Consider the following 17,312-nt stretch of genomic DNA (forward strand, 5'->3'; position numbering starts at 1 on the left):
ACTTGAATAAGACTATGTACAAAACATGTACAACCTCCTTGGCACAGAGGAAAGTACCCAAGGATATGTATCCATTTCTCTCAGGGTTTTTCATTTCAAGTTCCAAAAATTAACTCTGATGAGGCAGAAGAGAATTTTCTTAAAAGCTTACTAAGTGGCTTACAAACCACATCCTGGAATGGACCAGCAGCCTCACAGGGCAGTAGATGCTGCTGCTCACACTACCAATGCCTATAGCAATGGTCACTGGCTCCTTTTCAGTGGTGGTGGTGGTGGTGAGGGGGAAGTTCTGCCTCCCAGCAAGACTAGGAAAGTAGACAATTCCCCACACCAGAAATAGGTGCTTATATGGGGACGGCCAAAAAGACAAATATCCAAGCATGCCACTACGACAACATACAGAATTCATAGTAGTCCCCCTCTGGAGCATCTACTACTTCTCCCATGTGACTTCCCTCAATAAGAATTCTCCTATCCTCTCCATGCAGCTCAGCCCCATCCTGGTGACCTCCCCCCCCCCTTCTGAGAAGACTTCCAACCTGCATCCAGGGCCTCCTCCCTTCTCCAGCTAATGTTCCTACAATGCACCTTATTATATCTGAGTGACATCCCGACTGCACATACCTATATGCATATAAAGTCTTTAGAGAATACAGGGTAGAAATTAAAAACAAATGCATGGTGACGAATAATGCTTCTGAGTTGGCTAATCATTTGTGTGTGTATATCTCTTTCTGCAAATGAGGTTTTAGGTCCCTGTTGACAGAGAACACCATTCTCTTCTGTATCTATTAGAAGACTTTCTTGTTCAATACCTCCTCCTTTAAATCCAAAATGAAGTATAGTTTTATATTGAGGATCAAATATTTAATATTTAAACTCATATCTATAAATATTCCTTTGTTAAGGAAAATAAATTCAAACACTCATGCAGAATATAGAAACTGATGAGTGTCAATAAACTTCATGACACTGAAGTACATGCAAATTATACCAAATTATTTTAAAGCCCATTTTTACCCATTTTCAGGTTTTTTAAAAAATATATAAATAAAATAAATTCTCTTCCTTCCTATTCTAGAAAGTTGACTATCCTACACTGCCCCAAGGGGGGGTGGGGCTGGATGTTTTGTTTTTTTAAACACAGAGAGAAGAACATCCCCATCTTGTGAGCAATATTCCTCAATGTTTTCAAAAATCAGGGTAACATTCAGAACAGTGGCATCTCAATACTTGCCAGGGATAGACAGATTTGAACTACAATCCCTATTTGGTTAACAAGCCCAAAGTTCCCCCTTGCCTTGAACAAATGCTTTCTGCACAGAACACTTAAACATTTGAAATAGCTGAAAACCAACAATATTGAGTTAGGCATTAGCCAGATGTATGTGAGAAGATATATCACATATATTTTAATACATGAATATTTATATATCAAAATGACATGAAATATGCCACTATATCAAAATACAAAAATATAAACAAAATATATATGTATAAATATGATTCAAAATGCATATAATATATATTTTTTTTAATTCACAGGTACCCAAGGGGGAACACCTCTCTGATGGGTTCTCTTCCCCATGAGTAATGAATTCATCCAATTCAGGAAATATTTATTGTATCCAGTGTCTATTAGGGCCTCATCTATTCTCCTCAGGTCAGGATCTGCCAAGCAGAAGGCAATAGATACATGGAAGGCAAAGAGAAACTGACAAGAACCTCAGTGGTTCCCAGCAGGTTCCTGCCCAAGGGCAAGAGGCTGAGAATGTCTTCCTGGGCTCCTGGCCAAGGGGAGGAAGGTTATTGGACATTCAAAGATATGCATGGACAAAGAACCGAAAAACAAGATGGGAGAGGAGGGTGATGAAGCAACAGGAAAGCAAGGGGAGGAAGCATCCCTGGGCTCTTTTGCACCTTTCAGAGAGGGAAAGGAAGAACTAAGCATCTATCAAGAAAAGTAAAAACGGACCGGAACAAAGAGGCTGACAAAGTTCCAACTCTCTCCCTCTGTACTGCAGAGGCCCTTGGGAATGCAAGAAGTCTACGACTTAGAGAAAACACAGATACTTAAAGTTCTCTAGCTACTACCTGCCCTCCTTTTGGAATTATTATGAAACAGCTTATCGAATCTCGTTTGTGTGCATCTCTCACTGAAATAGTTCTCTGCAGAGAGAACTCTCTTTCTCAAGCCAGGACAAGATGCAAACCCACTGACTCCAGCCATAATTTATTTCAGAATGACCTTTATTGAACACAGTTATCACTGACTAGGAAAACACATGTTATACAAATACAGTATCTTCAACCATCAGTCCCAAACCATCAGTTTATGGAAATAGTCATCAAAAAATAAGGAAAAAAATTCTGTGATGATGATTCTCATCATCTCCCAATTCTCCTCCAAATCTCAATGCAAACCACAAGAGCCGTGAGTATAGGCGCAGCCCATTTCCTTCAGTCCCCAGGTTCTGCAGTCTGAGGTTCCAGACCCCATGAGCCCAAGCACAGCTTGCCTCCTCCTCTGGCTCAGGCTCTTCTCCCATTTCTCTTTTGAGCACCTCCCTCTGGTCCAGCAGTACTGAGTATCCCACACACTTTTCTTTCCTCAAGAGCCTGGTCTCTTGTATGTAATTTTGTATAACGTACAAGGGGGAGAAATGAATGTCAGTAGAGTGGGTAGAGAGAGAAGAGGGGAGGGGAGGGGAGGGGAGGGAGAATAGTAGAGGATAGGAAAGGCAGCAGAATACAACAGACACTAGTATGGCAATATGCAAATCAATGGATGTGTAACTGATGTGATTCTGCAATCTGTATACGGGGTAAAAATGGGAGTTCATAACCCACTTGAATCAAAGTGTGAAATATGATATATCAAGAACTATGTAATGTTTTGAACAACCAACAATAAAAATTAAAAAAAAAAAAAAAGAGCCTGGTCTCTATAGGTCCTACCCTATTTAACGCCCTCCTGCTTTCCTTAACCCTACGACACAGCAAACAGACCTTCCTCGCAACCTCTAAACTCCTACTGCCTTGTGCACTGCTTTCCTGATTTATTTACCAAATGTCCCTTTAAGTGATAGAGTGTGCTACTGCAGGGAGAATTGCAGGTTTTGAAGTCTGACAACTCTGCAATTTGCTGGATATAGAATTTTGGACAAATCAACCTCTTTGCATATCCATTTATTTGTTAAATGAATAATAATACCTACCTTGCCTGGTTGTTAAGAGAATGGAAATTTTTTTTACATAGAAGGACCAAATAGAGGTAGAGCATCCCTAATCCAAAAATTTGAAATCTGAAATGCATTAGTGCTCAAAAATATTTCAAATTTGAGGGCATTTCAGATTTTCAATTTTCAGATTGGAGATGCTCAACCTGGAACATCTATGCAAATATTCTAAAATGCAAAAAAATTCTCAAAGCTGAAACAATTCTAGTCCAAAGCATTTCAGATAAGAGATACTCAACTTGGGCTACATGGAAGATAACACAATAAATAAAGATCATGATTCCAAAAAACAAAATGAAAAAACAATGTGACAGCCTACAGTTTGGAGAAGAGACAATGCCATAAGTGGCCATACTCTGTGCTGTGGGCTCCTTGAGAGCAGATCCATTCCTTTCTCTTCTCTGTTGACTTAGAATTCCAACCACTACACTTAGCATCTACCAAGTACTTTTTAAAGGCCAATAGAAAAGACTATTAAAATAATATGCAAAATAATATGTACCAAAATGTTAACAAAACTATCCTCAGGCACTGGTTTTGTGGAGAATTTATTGTTTACTTGTACTTTTCAGTATTAAAGTTTTAGAGTGGACAAACATAATATTTAAGCTAAACATTCACTATGGAATGTCACTTAGCTCCCAATTTCTGTTACACATTGCAAGCAGAAATTAAACTAACAAATTTTTCCTTTCCATTTGGCTTTATGTCCATTTATCCTTTCATACTTAGTATAAATGTATGAGGAGAAAAATTCGAGATTCTCTAGACTGAAACAGGGGTTTTTTATTGAAACTCCCCTTAAATTTGACCTCAAAATATCCCCCAATAATTTTATTTGTGACCCTAGTGAGCATTAAGGTTAGATATCAAGTACATTATCTGATCTAAAATCAATCAACCTTAAAAAAATAAACCTAAGAAATTCTACATAATAGCCAAATGGATGTCTCATTATCTTAATATTCCTGCTTTCTCATGGTAAACGTCTATAGTTACTTTCATTTTTAACATTTTAAGTATTCTTTAAGATAATTAGGTTAAAAATAGAAGATAGAGAAATTCTCTAACTCAAAACTGATCCCATATCATGGCAAGATTTTCCCCAAGTTTCGGCAGAGAACATTCATACTAATGATGGATAATGGTGCCATCTTATAATGTAAAAGGCAAAATAAACTGTTAGAAGAAAGGGATACACTTGTGGGTAGCTCAGTTATTTGAAAAATAATTTATACCACCTACTTCACATCAAAAGAATCATCCAGATTGAGCTGGAAAAAAAAAAAAATGCAGTCATAATGCCTTTTTTTTTTTTTTTTTTAAACTGCCTTCCCCACCACTGAGCCCTCTTCTGGCTGCTCCTACTTCTCTGTGGACTTTAACCAGAGTGCCCCTTGGCCCTGCATTGGCAGGAACTCAGCTCTCCTGAAGGGCCCAATGTGCCCCTCCCCTCCAGACAGATCTCAATTTCTTCAGGCTTTCCTGGGTTCATAAATGGCTGGTTTCTACCCATTTCCTACGCTGATACTCAGTCTTTAAAAGCTTCCCAACATAGAAAACCTATCTTTACACATCATGACATTCACAGAGCTGCAGTACTTTGGAGATGTCAGGTGTTAAAAATCTTAGAGACCACCTAGTGATGTGGTTCTCAACCTTAACATACTCACTTGCCCTTAACATATCTCCCTTCACTTTTCTGAAGCAAAGTTCAGATAATTTATCTATACATAGTTAGTTACATGTGTACTCTCATGTCCTTTGTCATAACATTGAGGAAAAATTAAGGGCCATGTAAAATAAAATAAAATTTCAATGAGCTCTTGCACTCTAAAAGACATGCAATGAAGTGGTCAACTGTTTATCTACTAATAATGAACAAATTTACACAGAGAAAAAATAAAATCAGAAAAATTACTAATAAGAAATACTGGTCTTCAAATTCTAGATCTGAGTAGCTATAGAATCTTGAATAAATTTTTAATGTTCAAAATAAATAAAGAGTGGGGAAGACAGGTGGCAATTAGAAAACAAAAAAGCCTGATTTAGGATATGCAGAGATGAGATTTATTTGTATCTGATATCCTTTGAGAATGCCACCTGAGTCATCCAGGACACGAGATAATTCTCTGTTTGGCAGAGCTGTCCTGAAACTGTAGAACATCTAACACAGTGGGACAGTAAAACATGCCCCCACAAATTTCCAAAATGCCCTTTAGAGGGCAATATTGACCCCACTGAGAAGTACTGGTCTAGTTCAACTCTCACTATTCACCCCATTTTGCCTTTGAGAACATAGAAGCCCTGAGAAATTAAGTAATTACAGTCACAGCAGGTTACAGAGATGACACAGCTGGTTTCAGCATCTCTCCCCCTCGGGCTTCTTATCCCATTCGGGGCTCAGAATTTTCACCTTGCCCTCTACAATCATGAGCCTCCCAATTTGAACATCTGACTCCCTCTGACCCCACCCCAGGTGCATTCTTCCCTGAACATACAGGCCAACTTGCCTCTCCATTGCATATCAAGCCTCACTAACATGCTCGCTGATGGAGCCTTATTAACTCAAATCACAAAGATCTCTAATTCAGCATTCCCCTGTTGAACCACAACCAACCTCCTGCCTGTGTCTTTGGGACCATCCAGTCTAGCCAGCCCACTGTGTCATTTCTTCCCTTCCCATATCCAACTCTCTAACACCAGGAAAACTAATTCAACATGGATATTCCAACATGCCCATTAGTGCATCCTGTGTGTTGGTTAATATCCCACTGTCAGCTTTTTCCTAATCCTTACTGCACAGAAGTGTGAAGCATGTTAAATTCCATGTCTAAGCAGGCCTGCAATGCTTCATATTCATTAGCTACAGTGCATTTTGATTCAGTGTAGTTCTAGCTGCCTGACATAATCTTTCAATGGCTGTCCCAAATCTGCTGAGCCAATTCCCAATTCAATCCACCTAAAGTAAACAACTTTGCTTTTATAATAATGAGGCCATCGATTATGAGGATGCTCCTCACAGCATCCTCTTTGTCAATGCTCAATGTCCATGTACAAATACACCATAATAGTCCTTCTATACACACACATACACCATAATATAATGTACTATTAAAATAACAACAGAATGGACATCAATAAAGTAGAGTAAGCAGAGGAGGGGGAGGGAAGAGAGAAGGGAAATGGAAAGTTCTGTGGAATGAGATTGATCAAATATGTACATATACAAATATGGCATAATGAATCCCACTATAATGTACAAATTATAATGCTCCAGTAAAAAAAGAGAATGCCCTTTTTCTGAAGAACCAAGTTTTATATTTCCTTCAAAATCTGGTTCCTGTTAATATCTTCAATAAAGCTTTTGGGTTCTTGGTCCATCATTTTCCCTGCTGTCTCCGATTATTAAGAATGACAGATTTGCAGAGGAGAGAGAAGTCCATAGATCACCTGGTCAAGTGATTTTGTTTCATGGATCACGGAGGGCGCTAGGACTCGGCAGTGAGAAGTCTTTGGTGATGTCGCTGGTTATCAGCACAGGAGGCTACAAATCTGGTCTCTCCACTTCCTGTCCAGTTTCTTTCAAAGGCACACTTGAGTCACTTTTCCACATTTATATACTTTCAAAATGTCAGAAAGTTTTAAGATGTGTTTTTGCATGCATTTTAGAAAGATAAATACTACTATGCCTCCTATTGTCATTGAGTACTTAAAAATGGAAATAGTTTTCCCTAGTGTATTTTCATACTACATGAAAATTTAATGCAAATATCCAACTCCTATTTCCCTTAGTTTTGAGCCCCTCCCAAATTAAAAAACATTTCCAACCAGGCATGGTGGCACATGCCTATAATCCTAGTGACTTTGGAGGTTGAGGCAGGAGAATCACAAGTTTGAAACCAGCCTGGATAATTCAACAAGACCCATCCTCAAAATAAAAAATAAAAAGGTTGGGAATGTGGCTCAGTGGGGAAGCACACCTGGGTTCACTCCCAGGTGTTCACTCCCCAAACAAAAACACCTCCAGCTTTTCTATCAGGACAAAATATTCATGTCAAATTAATGTCCCAAATGAAGGATTTTTAGTTTTAGTATTCTTAGTATTCTGACTTCAAACCAGGTTTATTTTACATTGTGTTTCTTCCTCACTGTATCCTACATAGGGAAGGTTAAATAAAGATAATCCCATTATTTAATCTGAAATCACTTCTTAAATTTCTTGCATGCCTTACTATTGCTAACTCATCAACAATGATTTACATTCTTTAAGCTCACAAACTGTTTCCCTCCAACTGCTTAGCTTTCAACTATTTAGGAGGAAAATGTTTTTGATTATTTTCAAGCTTTTCATGTAATAATTCTTATTCTTTTTATTAAATTATTTATTCTGTTATATGACAGCAGAATGCAATTCATTTCATATTACACATATAGAGCACAATTTTTTCAATTTTGGTTGTACACAAAGTATTTTTACTCCATTCATGTCTCCATACATGTATTTAAGATAATGATGTCTAACTCATTCCACTCATTTTCCTACCCTCATGCCTCCTCCATTCCCCTCCCTCCCTTTTGCCCTATCTAAAGTTCCTCCATTCCTCCCATGCCTCCCCTGCCACATCAAAACTCTAAGATTTCATCTCACTCCAGTCAGAATGGCAGCTATCAAGAATACAAACAACAATAGTATTGGCGAGGATGTGGGGGGAAAGGCACACTCATGCATTGCTGGTGGGACTGAAAATTGATGCAGCCAATCTGGAAAGCAGTATGGAGATTCCTGGGAAAACTTGGAACGGAACCACTATCTGACCCAGCTATACCACTCCTCAGTTTATACCCAAAGGACTTAAAAACAGCATATTACAGGGACACAGCCACATCAATGTTTATAGCACCACAATTCACAATAGCTAAATTGTGGAACCAATCCAGATGCCTTTCAGTAAATGAATGAATAGGGAAACTTTGGTATATATACACAATGTAATATTACTCAGCATTAAAAGAGAATAAAATCAAGGCATTTGCAGGTAAATGGATGGAGTTGGAGAATATAATGCTAAGTGAAATAAGACAATCCCCAAAAAAATAAAGGCCAAGTGTTTTCTTTGATACGAGGACGCTGAATTCTTTGTTTCTTTTAAATTAATATGCCATCTGTTTTTTGTTTTGTTTCACTTGGTACCAGGGATTATTGAACCCAGGGGCACTTAACCACTGAGCCTTGACCCTAGCCTTTTTTATTTATTATTTTGAGACAAGGCCTTGCTAAATTGCTGAGTCTAGCTTTGAACTTGTGATCTTTCTGCCTCAACCTCCAGAGTTCCTGGGATTACAGGTATGCACCACCACACTTGGCAGTTAATTCATTTTAATGAGCTCTGTACAGAACACCACTGTCGAAAATCCAGAATACCAGCATGCTTCCTCCCTGCAGGTACATATTCCTCAACAGAATGTATCTTACCAGCCTTGAAAATCTGTTTCTATTCTTACTAGTTATTTTGAACTCTATTTTAAATACAACCAAAATAAAGAAAGGGAAAGTGGATGTATGACAAAATTTGACTCAACTGAAGGATAACATAAGGAAAACTTCAAAGACACTGGCTTAAATTTCATTTTCTTAAGCTCTAAACCCACAGAATCAATCTCTCTCAATCTTTCCCTTCTCCACCCCCACTCTCATGCATCTTTCTATTTGACAAAGGTGCTAGTTGGTGATCTGTTTTGTACTTCTCCCCAACTCTGCCTCAAGCTTTTAATCTCTCCATAGTTAGTAAAATATACTTTGTGTTTTACACTCTGTCTAAAAATTTTGAGTTAAACACTTTTTATCCACATGAAAAATGTTCAGTGTAATTCTCATAATTATAACCCCCGGCAACTGAAACAAACTGGTCGGAGAACAACAGCTAAACAGGAGACACATGTGAAGACGTACAACACAAGTCTATGACTTTAAGGAAAGAGACCACGGGCAGCCTACCTGGTTCTATCATTAGTTGCTTCATCTTCATCTTTTCATAAGTGAAAAGTCACTTATGCTCTCTGGGCTACTTCTTTTCTTATAAATCAAGGCAGTAGAGAATGAATATAGTACATGATCAAGCTTCAAAATTCTGTGTTTCTAGGAAATGACACCAAAAAAGTATTATTTTTCTGTAATATATCTAAATAAAATCCCTCAACAGAGGAATTTCCTGAGTTAAACTGTGAATCCCTGGTGATCATAAGGTCAGGTCATTATGGCATATTAGGTGTGGGCCACTGAATCTATATAATCCACAAATTTTATTTTTATAGGTGTCACTGCTACTCTTCATTTAAAAACTTGGGACAAAATTGTCAATAAGACTGCAAAATAGATAGCCATGAGAACAAAATAACCATAAAATGCTATCAGCAGATCACACAAGTTCTCACTACATTCTAGGAACTCTTTTAAACATTTGCACAGGTTGCACAGGTTTTTTTTTTGTGTGTGTGTGTGTTTTTTTTCCTCCTCCCATTTACTTCTTACAACAACCTTACCACTATCTCAATCTGTCAGTGGAGAAACAGGGACAAGTGGTAAAGATCACACAGTATGTGGAGAGCTAGACTTAGCATTTCAGGCAGCACACCCTCCGCTCACGCCGGTGGCTCAGCCCTTAACTTACAGCCTCCAGTTAAGAGACTGAGTGGGGATAGAATGTTAGTTCAGTCTAAAATGAACCAGTACACAACCCTGGAACTCCATTTTCCACATGTCCAAAAGGAGGTGATTGTGAGAACAGCTCTCACTACTCTATTATCTGGTGGAGTTTTTTTGTGAGTGTTTTTATTTTTGTTTTTGTGTTGTGTGTGTATGTGTGTTCTGGGGAGGCGGGTACTGAGGATTGAACTCAGGAACACTCAACCACTGAGCCACACCCCCAGCCCTATTTTATATTTTATTTGGAGACAGGGTCTCACCGAGTTGCTTAGTGCCTTGCAATTGCTGAGGCTGGCTTTGAACTCGCCTTCCAGTGGCTCGCCTCAGCCTCCCAAGCCACTGGAATTACAGGTGTGCACCACCGCGCTCAGCTGTCTGGTGTTTTAATATGGAAAACTCATACATTTTTTTTTTAACCAGCAACTTCTGAAAAAGACTGTCATTTCTCTCCAGAGCATTTCCTGAAGCACAGCCATAAGCCCTTTCTCCTATTACTCATAGATGGATCTATTATTGAGGAAGGTGCCTGGGTTCCTAGCCCTAAGAGATCATAAGAGAATCTAAAATGGAGTACGAAGCAGACTAATTGGTTTTCCTCACTCCTCGTTTCCCTTTTTGACTGACATGATCACTACCCCTGTGTCCCCATGCCTACCTGTGATGCCCATCAAACAGCTGTCAATACCAGACCAACTCCCACTCAGAGTTTATCCAATAGCCACCTCACTCCGCCCAACTATACCTCACCATGCACCATGTTTGCCCACAATTAAAAAGGCAACTGACTCACAGGTAAAGACTGACCGATAAGTTGAAAGTATAAAACAGATCCACCTAACAATCCTGAGTGTTATCACTGGGGTCAGCCACTTGATTTATCATAGAGTGTCCACACGGATTCTCTCCTGGCTATAGCTCAGAAAAGGCTATCAAATGGTAAGAAAAGTGGGAGAGAATGGGGAGAGCCCATGACTGGCCAAGCTTGCTCACCTCTTTTATACTGGGTTTCTGAAGTGGATGGAAAATTGGAAGAAAAGCATAAGTTCTCTTATGAGTGAAAGTGATGAGTGCTACTACTTCTGCATGCTGACCATCATGAAGGTTAATAACCCCACAAGCTGGAGAGGGACAACAGGCCAGATACCATCACTCATACCTACATCTCAGAGTGACCATGGAACAGGGCCTGTGGTACTGAGTCTGAACATTCATGAGTATTTGGATAAACCATCAAATTCTCCAAAGCCAAACAGGGATTCTCCAAGAAGAGATGTGCTTGCCGTGTGCACAGTGTGCTGTGACCCTGTAGCCTTCACACCCATAATATCTCCATGATCATAGTTCCTGGGAGAAACATCCCCTTTCCCTCCCTGATGAAGGTGGAATGAAAAGACCAGACCCATTCACGGTGCTTACTACTCTACTTTTTAGAGCCTCAAGTTTGGATTTTTAATAATATTCTTGAAAATGCCTAGAAAGTAAACTGCCTGTAACTGTCACATCACTGAGCATGTTCACTGGGGGTTCTAAGTGCTACTCTTTCCATCACCTGCTGGATGTGATCTACTCTGAGCAGTGATTTTTACCTCTCTGGGTCTGTTTCATCATGTATAAAAGAGTGATACCAAGTGACACTCAAGTCCCTTAAACAAAAATTTATGATAACAAGGCAAAAGTAATATCCTTGAATGATCTAAGAATTGGTGATTTATATGAAAACAGGTGAATTGCTTGTACTTTTTTTTTTTCAAAAAAAGGAAAGAAAATAGAATGTTCAGGAACAACATTGATTTTTGTTGTTGTTGTTGTTGTCAAACTAGATAAAATAAAGGCCAGAACTAAAACTGTAAATGAAGAGACTGTAAAAGAGTCCTGCTCCAAAGGTCAAGTTTAAAAAAAATCTTTCCTTTGTTAACTGGTAATCTTCACTACCTTTTCTCATTTTTCATAAAAATCATACTTGCTTACCTGGGTAACTAGTTTTAGCTAATCTATTGAACTCTTACTTGTACTAAGTAGGCTATATTGGTCAGTTTTCTGTTGCTGTGACAAAATACCTGATAAAAATATACTTAGAAGAGGAAAAGTTTATTATTGCTCAGTTTTAGAGGTTCAGTCCATCACTGACTGACTCCATAGCTCTAGGTTCCAGGTGAGGCAGAATATCATCGCAGAGGGACTCAGCTAAGAACATGGCAACCAGGAAGTCGAGTATTTAACTCACCAAGGACAAAATATAAACTCCAAATGCACACCCTCAGTGACCTCCTTTCTCCAGCCATACCCTACCTGCCTAGAGTTACCAACCAGTTAATTCATATAAGTGGATTAATCCATGGATGCCTGGCTCCATTGTTTCTTGGCCTGTGATGAAGCAGAACATCATGGTGGGGAGGAAAACTGCTTACCTCATAGCATCCCGGAAGCAGAACAAAGAAGGGGCTGGGGAGAAAATATATCCTTCCAGGGCATGCCCTCTGTGACCTACTTCCTCCAACTAAGAGGAACCAGCTTTTACCACCTCTCAATAATGCCATCCAATTATGAATCCACCCATTGATTCATTCACTGATGAAGTCAGAGCCCTCACAATCAAGTCACTTCCTAAAAGTCCCACTTCAGAACACCGTTGCATTGGGGATCAAGCCTTTAACACATGAGTTTTTGGGAAACATTCCACATCCAAACCTCAACATGTACCAAGTTAAAAAATTCTGTCTCTAAAGGAATAAAGCACTGCTTTAAAGCGTTGAGATTCTATCTCTTGGTTAGATTTGTGTGTGCTATTTGACAATGGAAATGCCCTAAAAATTGAAGATTGATGCTTACAAAATATTCAATCACAAAATAACAATGAGTCAATCATTTCTCACCCTGTTGTCACCTCTAAGATTACCTTGAAAGGTTCACTGGCTCCCTCCCTGGACACACATCCCCCGTCCTCTGGTCTTCCAGCAATGCCATTCACAAGTCACTTCTTCCTATCATCATGTCTCCTTGTCCTTGCAGAAACCTTTGGTCTCAAACTTGGACATTCCCATCGCCAGCTGGAATTTAGTTTTCCATACAGAAAACATACTGCTAAAGCTACAAGTAAATTTAATGTGTAAAGAGAAAGGGAATACAAGATAGCACTAAGAGAACAGTAAAAAATAAAAATTAAAAAACCTTGTATATGAGTATTACCCATGTTTTCCTTATCAATTAAGCCTCACATTCCTAACAAGGTAACATTAAACCTGTTGTTGCAAGATCAGAGAAAGACGACTATGTGACTACAAATATGCTAGCTGACCCACGAGGGAGCAACCCTGAAAGCTGGGGTTGAACCCCAGGGATCCATATGGATGGGCCTTTCTGAGTCTTTGAGTGATGTTTACACCAAACATGAAATAAAATTCCACCTTACATCTCTGCGCACATATTTGAACTTAAATGCATTATTGATTACAGAGTTGCAGTTTTCCATTGATCTCTTTTCTAAATTCACAGTGATACATTTGTGCTCTGGAAAGGCTGCACTGCTTTTCCTGCTCACATTTTAACAGTTGGTCAGTGTAGGACATTGCTCAGACACAGACAACCCACTCAACAGATGCCCAGCAAAATGTAGAAGCCTTTACGTTCATGCAATCTACAAATATTTATCTGACACTCTGCATAAGTCTCTCATATAGGTACTGGGAATACAGCCGTGAACAAAACAAGACAAAAATTCCAATCTTTATGGAGATTGGCAACCACATCATAGTTTGTAACAAAAACCAGCTATAAAAGGCACCCAGAGGAAAACTTTTGAAATTTTAATATGGATTCCATAGTAGACCATAATTATCTTTGCTACGATAACTGTACACTTCTGTTTCTAATGTGTCTGCATTGGAACCACCCGGGAGTTTCACTGAAACAAAAACTGATGTCTATGACTCATCTAAAAGCTGAGATTCATTTGTCTGGAGTGTGGCTTGAGATTTGGAATTTTAATTTTTCTAACTTTTTTTCCTGTACTTTTTTTTTTTTTTTTTTAACCCAAGAACTCACTTGTGCCAGGCAAGATTGTACCTGATACATTCCCAGCCCTTTTTATTTTTTGAGACAGGATATCACTAAGTTTTTTTTTTTTTTTTAGGTCCTCCCTAAGTTGCCGAGGCTGGCCTCCAATTTGTGTCCTCCTGCCTTAGCCTCTTGAGTTGCTGGAATTATAGGTGTGCACCACCATGTTTGGCAAATTTTTCTGAATTTAGAATTTGAAGCCATATGTAAGATTTATGTGTATTTTTAACCCATTGGAAAAATATTTATAAGTACTTGAATTTTTCCCAAAAGTTTGGGAAGTAGTATGAACCATCTTGTTCACTAGATGGCCCTGGACAAGATACTGTCCCAAGTCAAAAAATTAAGTATCTTACAGCAGAAAATGACCTTCAGGTGATGAGAAATGCTTAAGCATTTACCATGAAGCTTAATTTCAATTTACTAAGATATTTGTACTCTGAACTCTTCCTTTCAATACTCTAAACTGTTTTGTTTTTTTTTTTTTTTTTTTTTTTTTTAAAAGATGGAGTCCAGAGCCTCACTGACATTATTCTGAACTACAGGCATAGTATGTATTTGAGTTTCATCTATACTGACCCTAAAAACACACTTTAAAGAACATTTTTAAATTCCTTAATATACATTGGATTTGCCTACTTTGTCCGTTTTTCCTCAGAAATGTAACCAAAAAAGTTCCAATTAATATTTATTACACAATCAGTCTATTCTAGTACCATCTGTCATCTGGACAGTTATTATTCATAAGGGAAATTGTAGTTATTATTCATTATTTATGCCTCACCAACTTGATTTTTTTTCTCTGGCAAGAACATAAAGAGTGAGAAAAAGAGCTAGAATAGCTGATTGGAGCCCCGATTAGGAAACTACTCAGACTTAGGCATGTAGTCATTTGGAAAATATTTACTAAGAACCTACTGTGTGCCAAGTAATGTGGATACAATTATAGACAGGCCAAATAAGATCTCAAATTTATAGTCATATTAGGAATACAAGCATGTTCGATACAATTAGAGGCCTGCTTTAGGAAAATTAATCCAGTAATCAGAACTTCACTAAAACAGGTTTGTATTAATTGCATATAATACACAAGTACATGAAAGGGGATTCTCTCATAAAAATTAAATTTGTTGATAGAAAGCAACTTGGTCAGGAGGACTCATTTTTTTTTTCTTTCCCTCCTGTATTAGGTTTCATATGGCTGCTATAACAAATTACCACAAACTTAATGGTTAAAAACAGAAATTTAACACTGTTGCAGTAGACCATGCCTGTCATCCCAGCTACTTGAAAGACAGGAGGATCAGAAATTCAGTCAGTCTAGGCTTTTAAAAATTAACAAAAACAAATTCAAAAATAAATTTGTTTAATTACAAAAATAATTAAATTATCATTTCGTAGTTTAGAGGTTAAATGTCCAAAATCAGGATCCCTTGGATAAAATAAAGGAATGTGCAAGGATTTTTCTTCTCCAGAGCCTCTGGAGTATCTATGCCTTGCTTCTTCTAGTATCTGATGGTACTGGCATTCTTTCGTGGCAGTTGATTCAAATCTCCACCCCTATCTTCACTTGTTTCCTCCTCTGTATCAGATTTCCCTCGGCCTCCCATGTGGACATGTGTAATTGCATTTAGGGCCCAATTGGGATAATCCAGGATCATCCATCATCTCAAGTTACTTAACTTAATCCATCTGTGAAGACCCCCCTGCATTCCAAATAACATTTTAACATTCACATATTCCAAGGATTAGAGCTTAAAAAAAAAATTAACTACCATACCTATACAGAAAGCCTAAGAGATAAATAAGGATAAAGGGGAGGGGGGAAAATCCAACTTGACTATGATAACCTTTATAGTCATACTGCAAACACATCTGAAGAGCTCATCCATTCCTAAACAGGTCCAAATGCAAGGCTGTTGCTCCTCTGGTATTTCATGCTTTTATGGAGAGAATTTAATCAAGACACTGGAAAGCACTATAGATATTAAAATGGACTTTACCTTTTTTCTTCCCTCTTTTTCCTCCTCCATCATCATCTCAAACTTCCTTGAAAACTGCACCTGCAACTTCCACTTACCATTTGAAAACTCTGGCTTGATATTTCACCATACTAAAAAAAAAAAAAAAAAAAAAACCCTCCAACAAATTTATCAGGGCACCCTAGCTTCAGGCCTGTTCTAAGGCATCCTTAGGATCAGAGGTGAACCTGGGCAGGGCTGAAACCTGGTCTGGTGGAACCTTGGAGCTAGATCCTTTCCAGCCTCTAGAACTGAAAGAGTGACTTGGTATTCACCCTGAGGACGTTCTACTTACAGTCACTTTTCCATAAGTGCAAAAGTCAGTCTTGGCTAGAAATGCTAAGAAGCCCAAATCCAAAATAAGCATGAGAAGAGTAGTATGGAGAAATTCAAGATTCTAGTCAAAACCCAAGGAGCTACTCTGCCTTATAATAGTGGAATGTCGGCCAAGTCATCACTTTCCTAACCAAAGTATTTGAACAGAATCATAATGCAGGCCACCCTCATCCTGACTTGCCTCCCCCTCCAATTGCCTAGATATGGAGAACTGCTATCACTGTAGAATCCATTCCCCAGTGACTCTTTGCTAAAATTTTTATTCAGAAATATTTCTTAATATCATTAATACTTCAAGGTGTTCTCCATAACAGAAAAGCATCCTAATGGAGAAAACCTAATATAAACTGACATTTCAATAAGTACTTGTATATAAGCCCAATCTACTTTCTTCTCCCTCCAGATCTATACTGCTATGTAAATTCAATCCTTAGCCTCTCAAGCAAGGCTAAAATTACCACCTCCTATATTATGATGCCAGCACAAACATATTTCCATTTGGACTACTGAAATGTTCAGACTTTGAGACAAAATAAATAAAATAATTCATTTTTGCATGGGCTTAAAATATAGCAATATGAAATAAAACACAAAATTACAAACCAAGTTCCATGTAATATTAGTTAAGGGTATCTAAAGTAGGGCAAGCACCATGAGGCAGTCCAAGGACATAAAACATTGTTTTCAAAGAGCATGGTGAGCAAGCTCGAAGATTAGGCAATTCATTATCTCCTCTTCCTCATTTATCAGCTTACCTTCATGAAGCAGAAGTTCCAGGCAGCTACATAAAAAGTCTATTGTTTCCTCTCCACTATCTCATCACGCAATAGCCTTCCATTCCAGTGGAAAAACCCATATTCTCTTACAGAGCTCATTTTAACTTATTAAATTCACAATTTAACAACTGTGCCAACAGAACACACTGTAATTACAGAATCATAGGATTTTTCAAAGGAA

General features: G+C 38.3%; 1 protein-coding gene across 4 annotated transcripts in view; it reads right to left on the reverse strand.

The window, feature by feature from the left end:
* Positions 1-17,312, reverse strand: part of Arhgap18 (Rho GTPase activating protein 18) — a 176,045-nt gene that overhangs the window by 83,089 nt on the left and 75,644 nt on the right. Inside the window, exon 1 of one of the 4 annotated variants that reach the window (XM_048798177.1) lies at positions 12,842-13,058. The exons of the other annotated variants lie outside the window; for them this stretch is intronic. Coding sequence (XP_048654134.1) covers positions 12,842-12,909 — 68 coding nt within the window. The 5' untranslated portion in view covers positions 12,910-13,058. Of the gene's footprint in view, positions 1-12,841; positions 13,059-17,312 lie in introns of those variants that run through there. 4 annotated transcript variants of the gene reach the window in all.

This window comes from Marmota marmota, unplaced genomic scaffold (assembly GCF_001458135.2).
Source record: "Marmota marmota marmota unplaced genomic scaffold, marMar, whole genome shotgun sequence".
Lineage (NCBI taxonomy): Eukaryota > Metazoa > Chordata > Mammalia > Rodentia > Sciuridae > Marmota > Marmota marmota.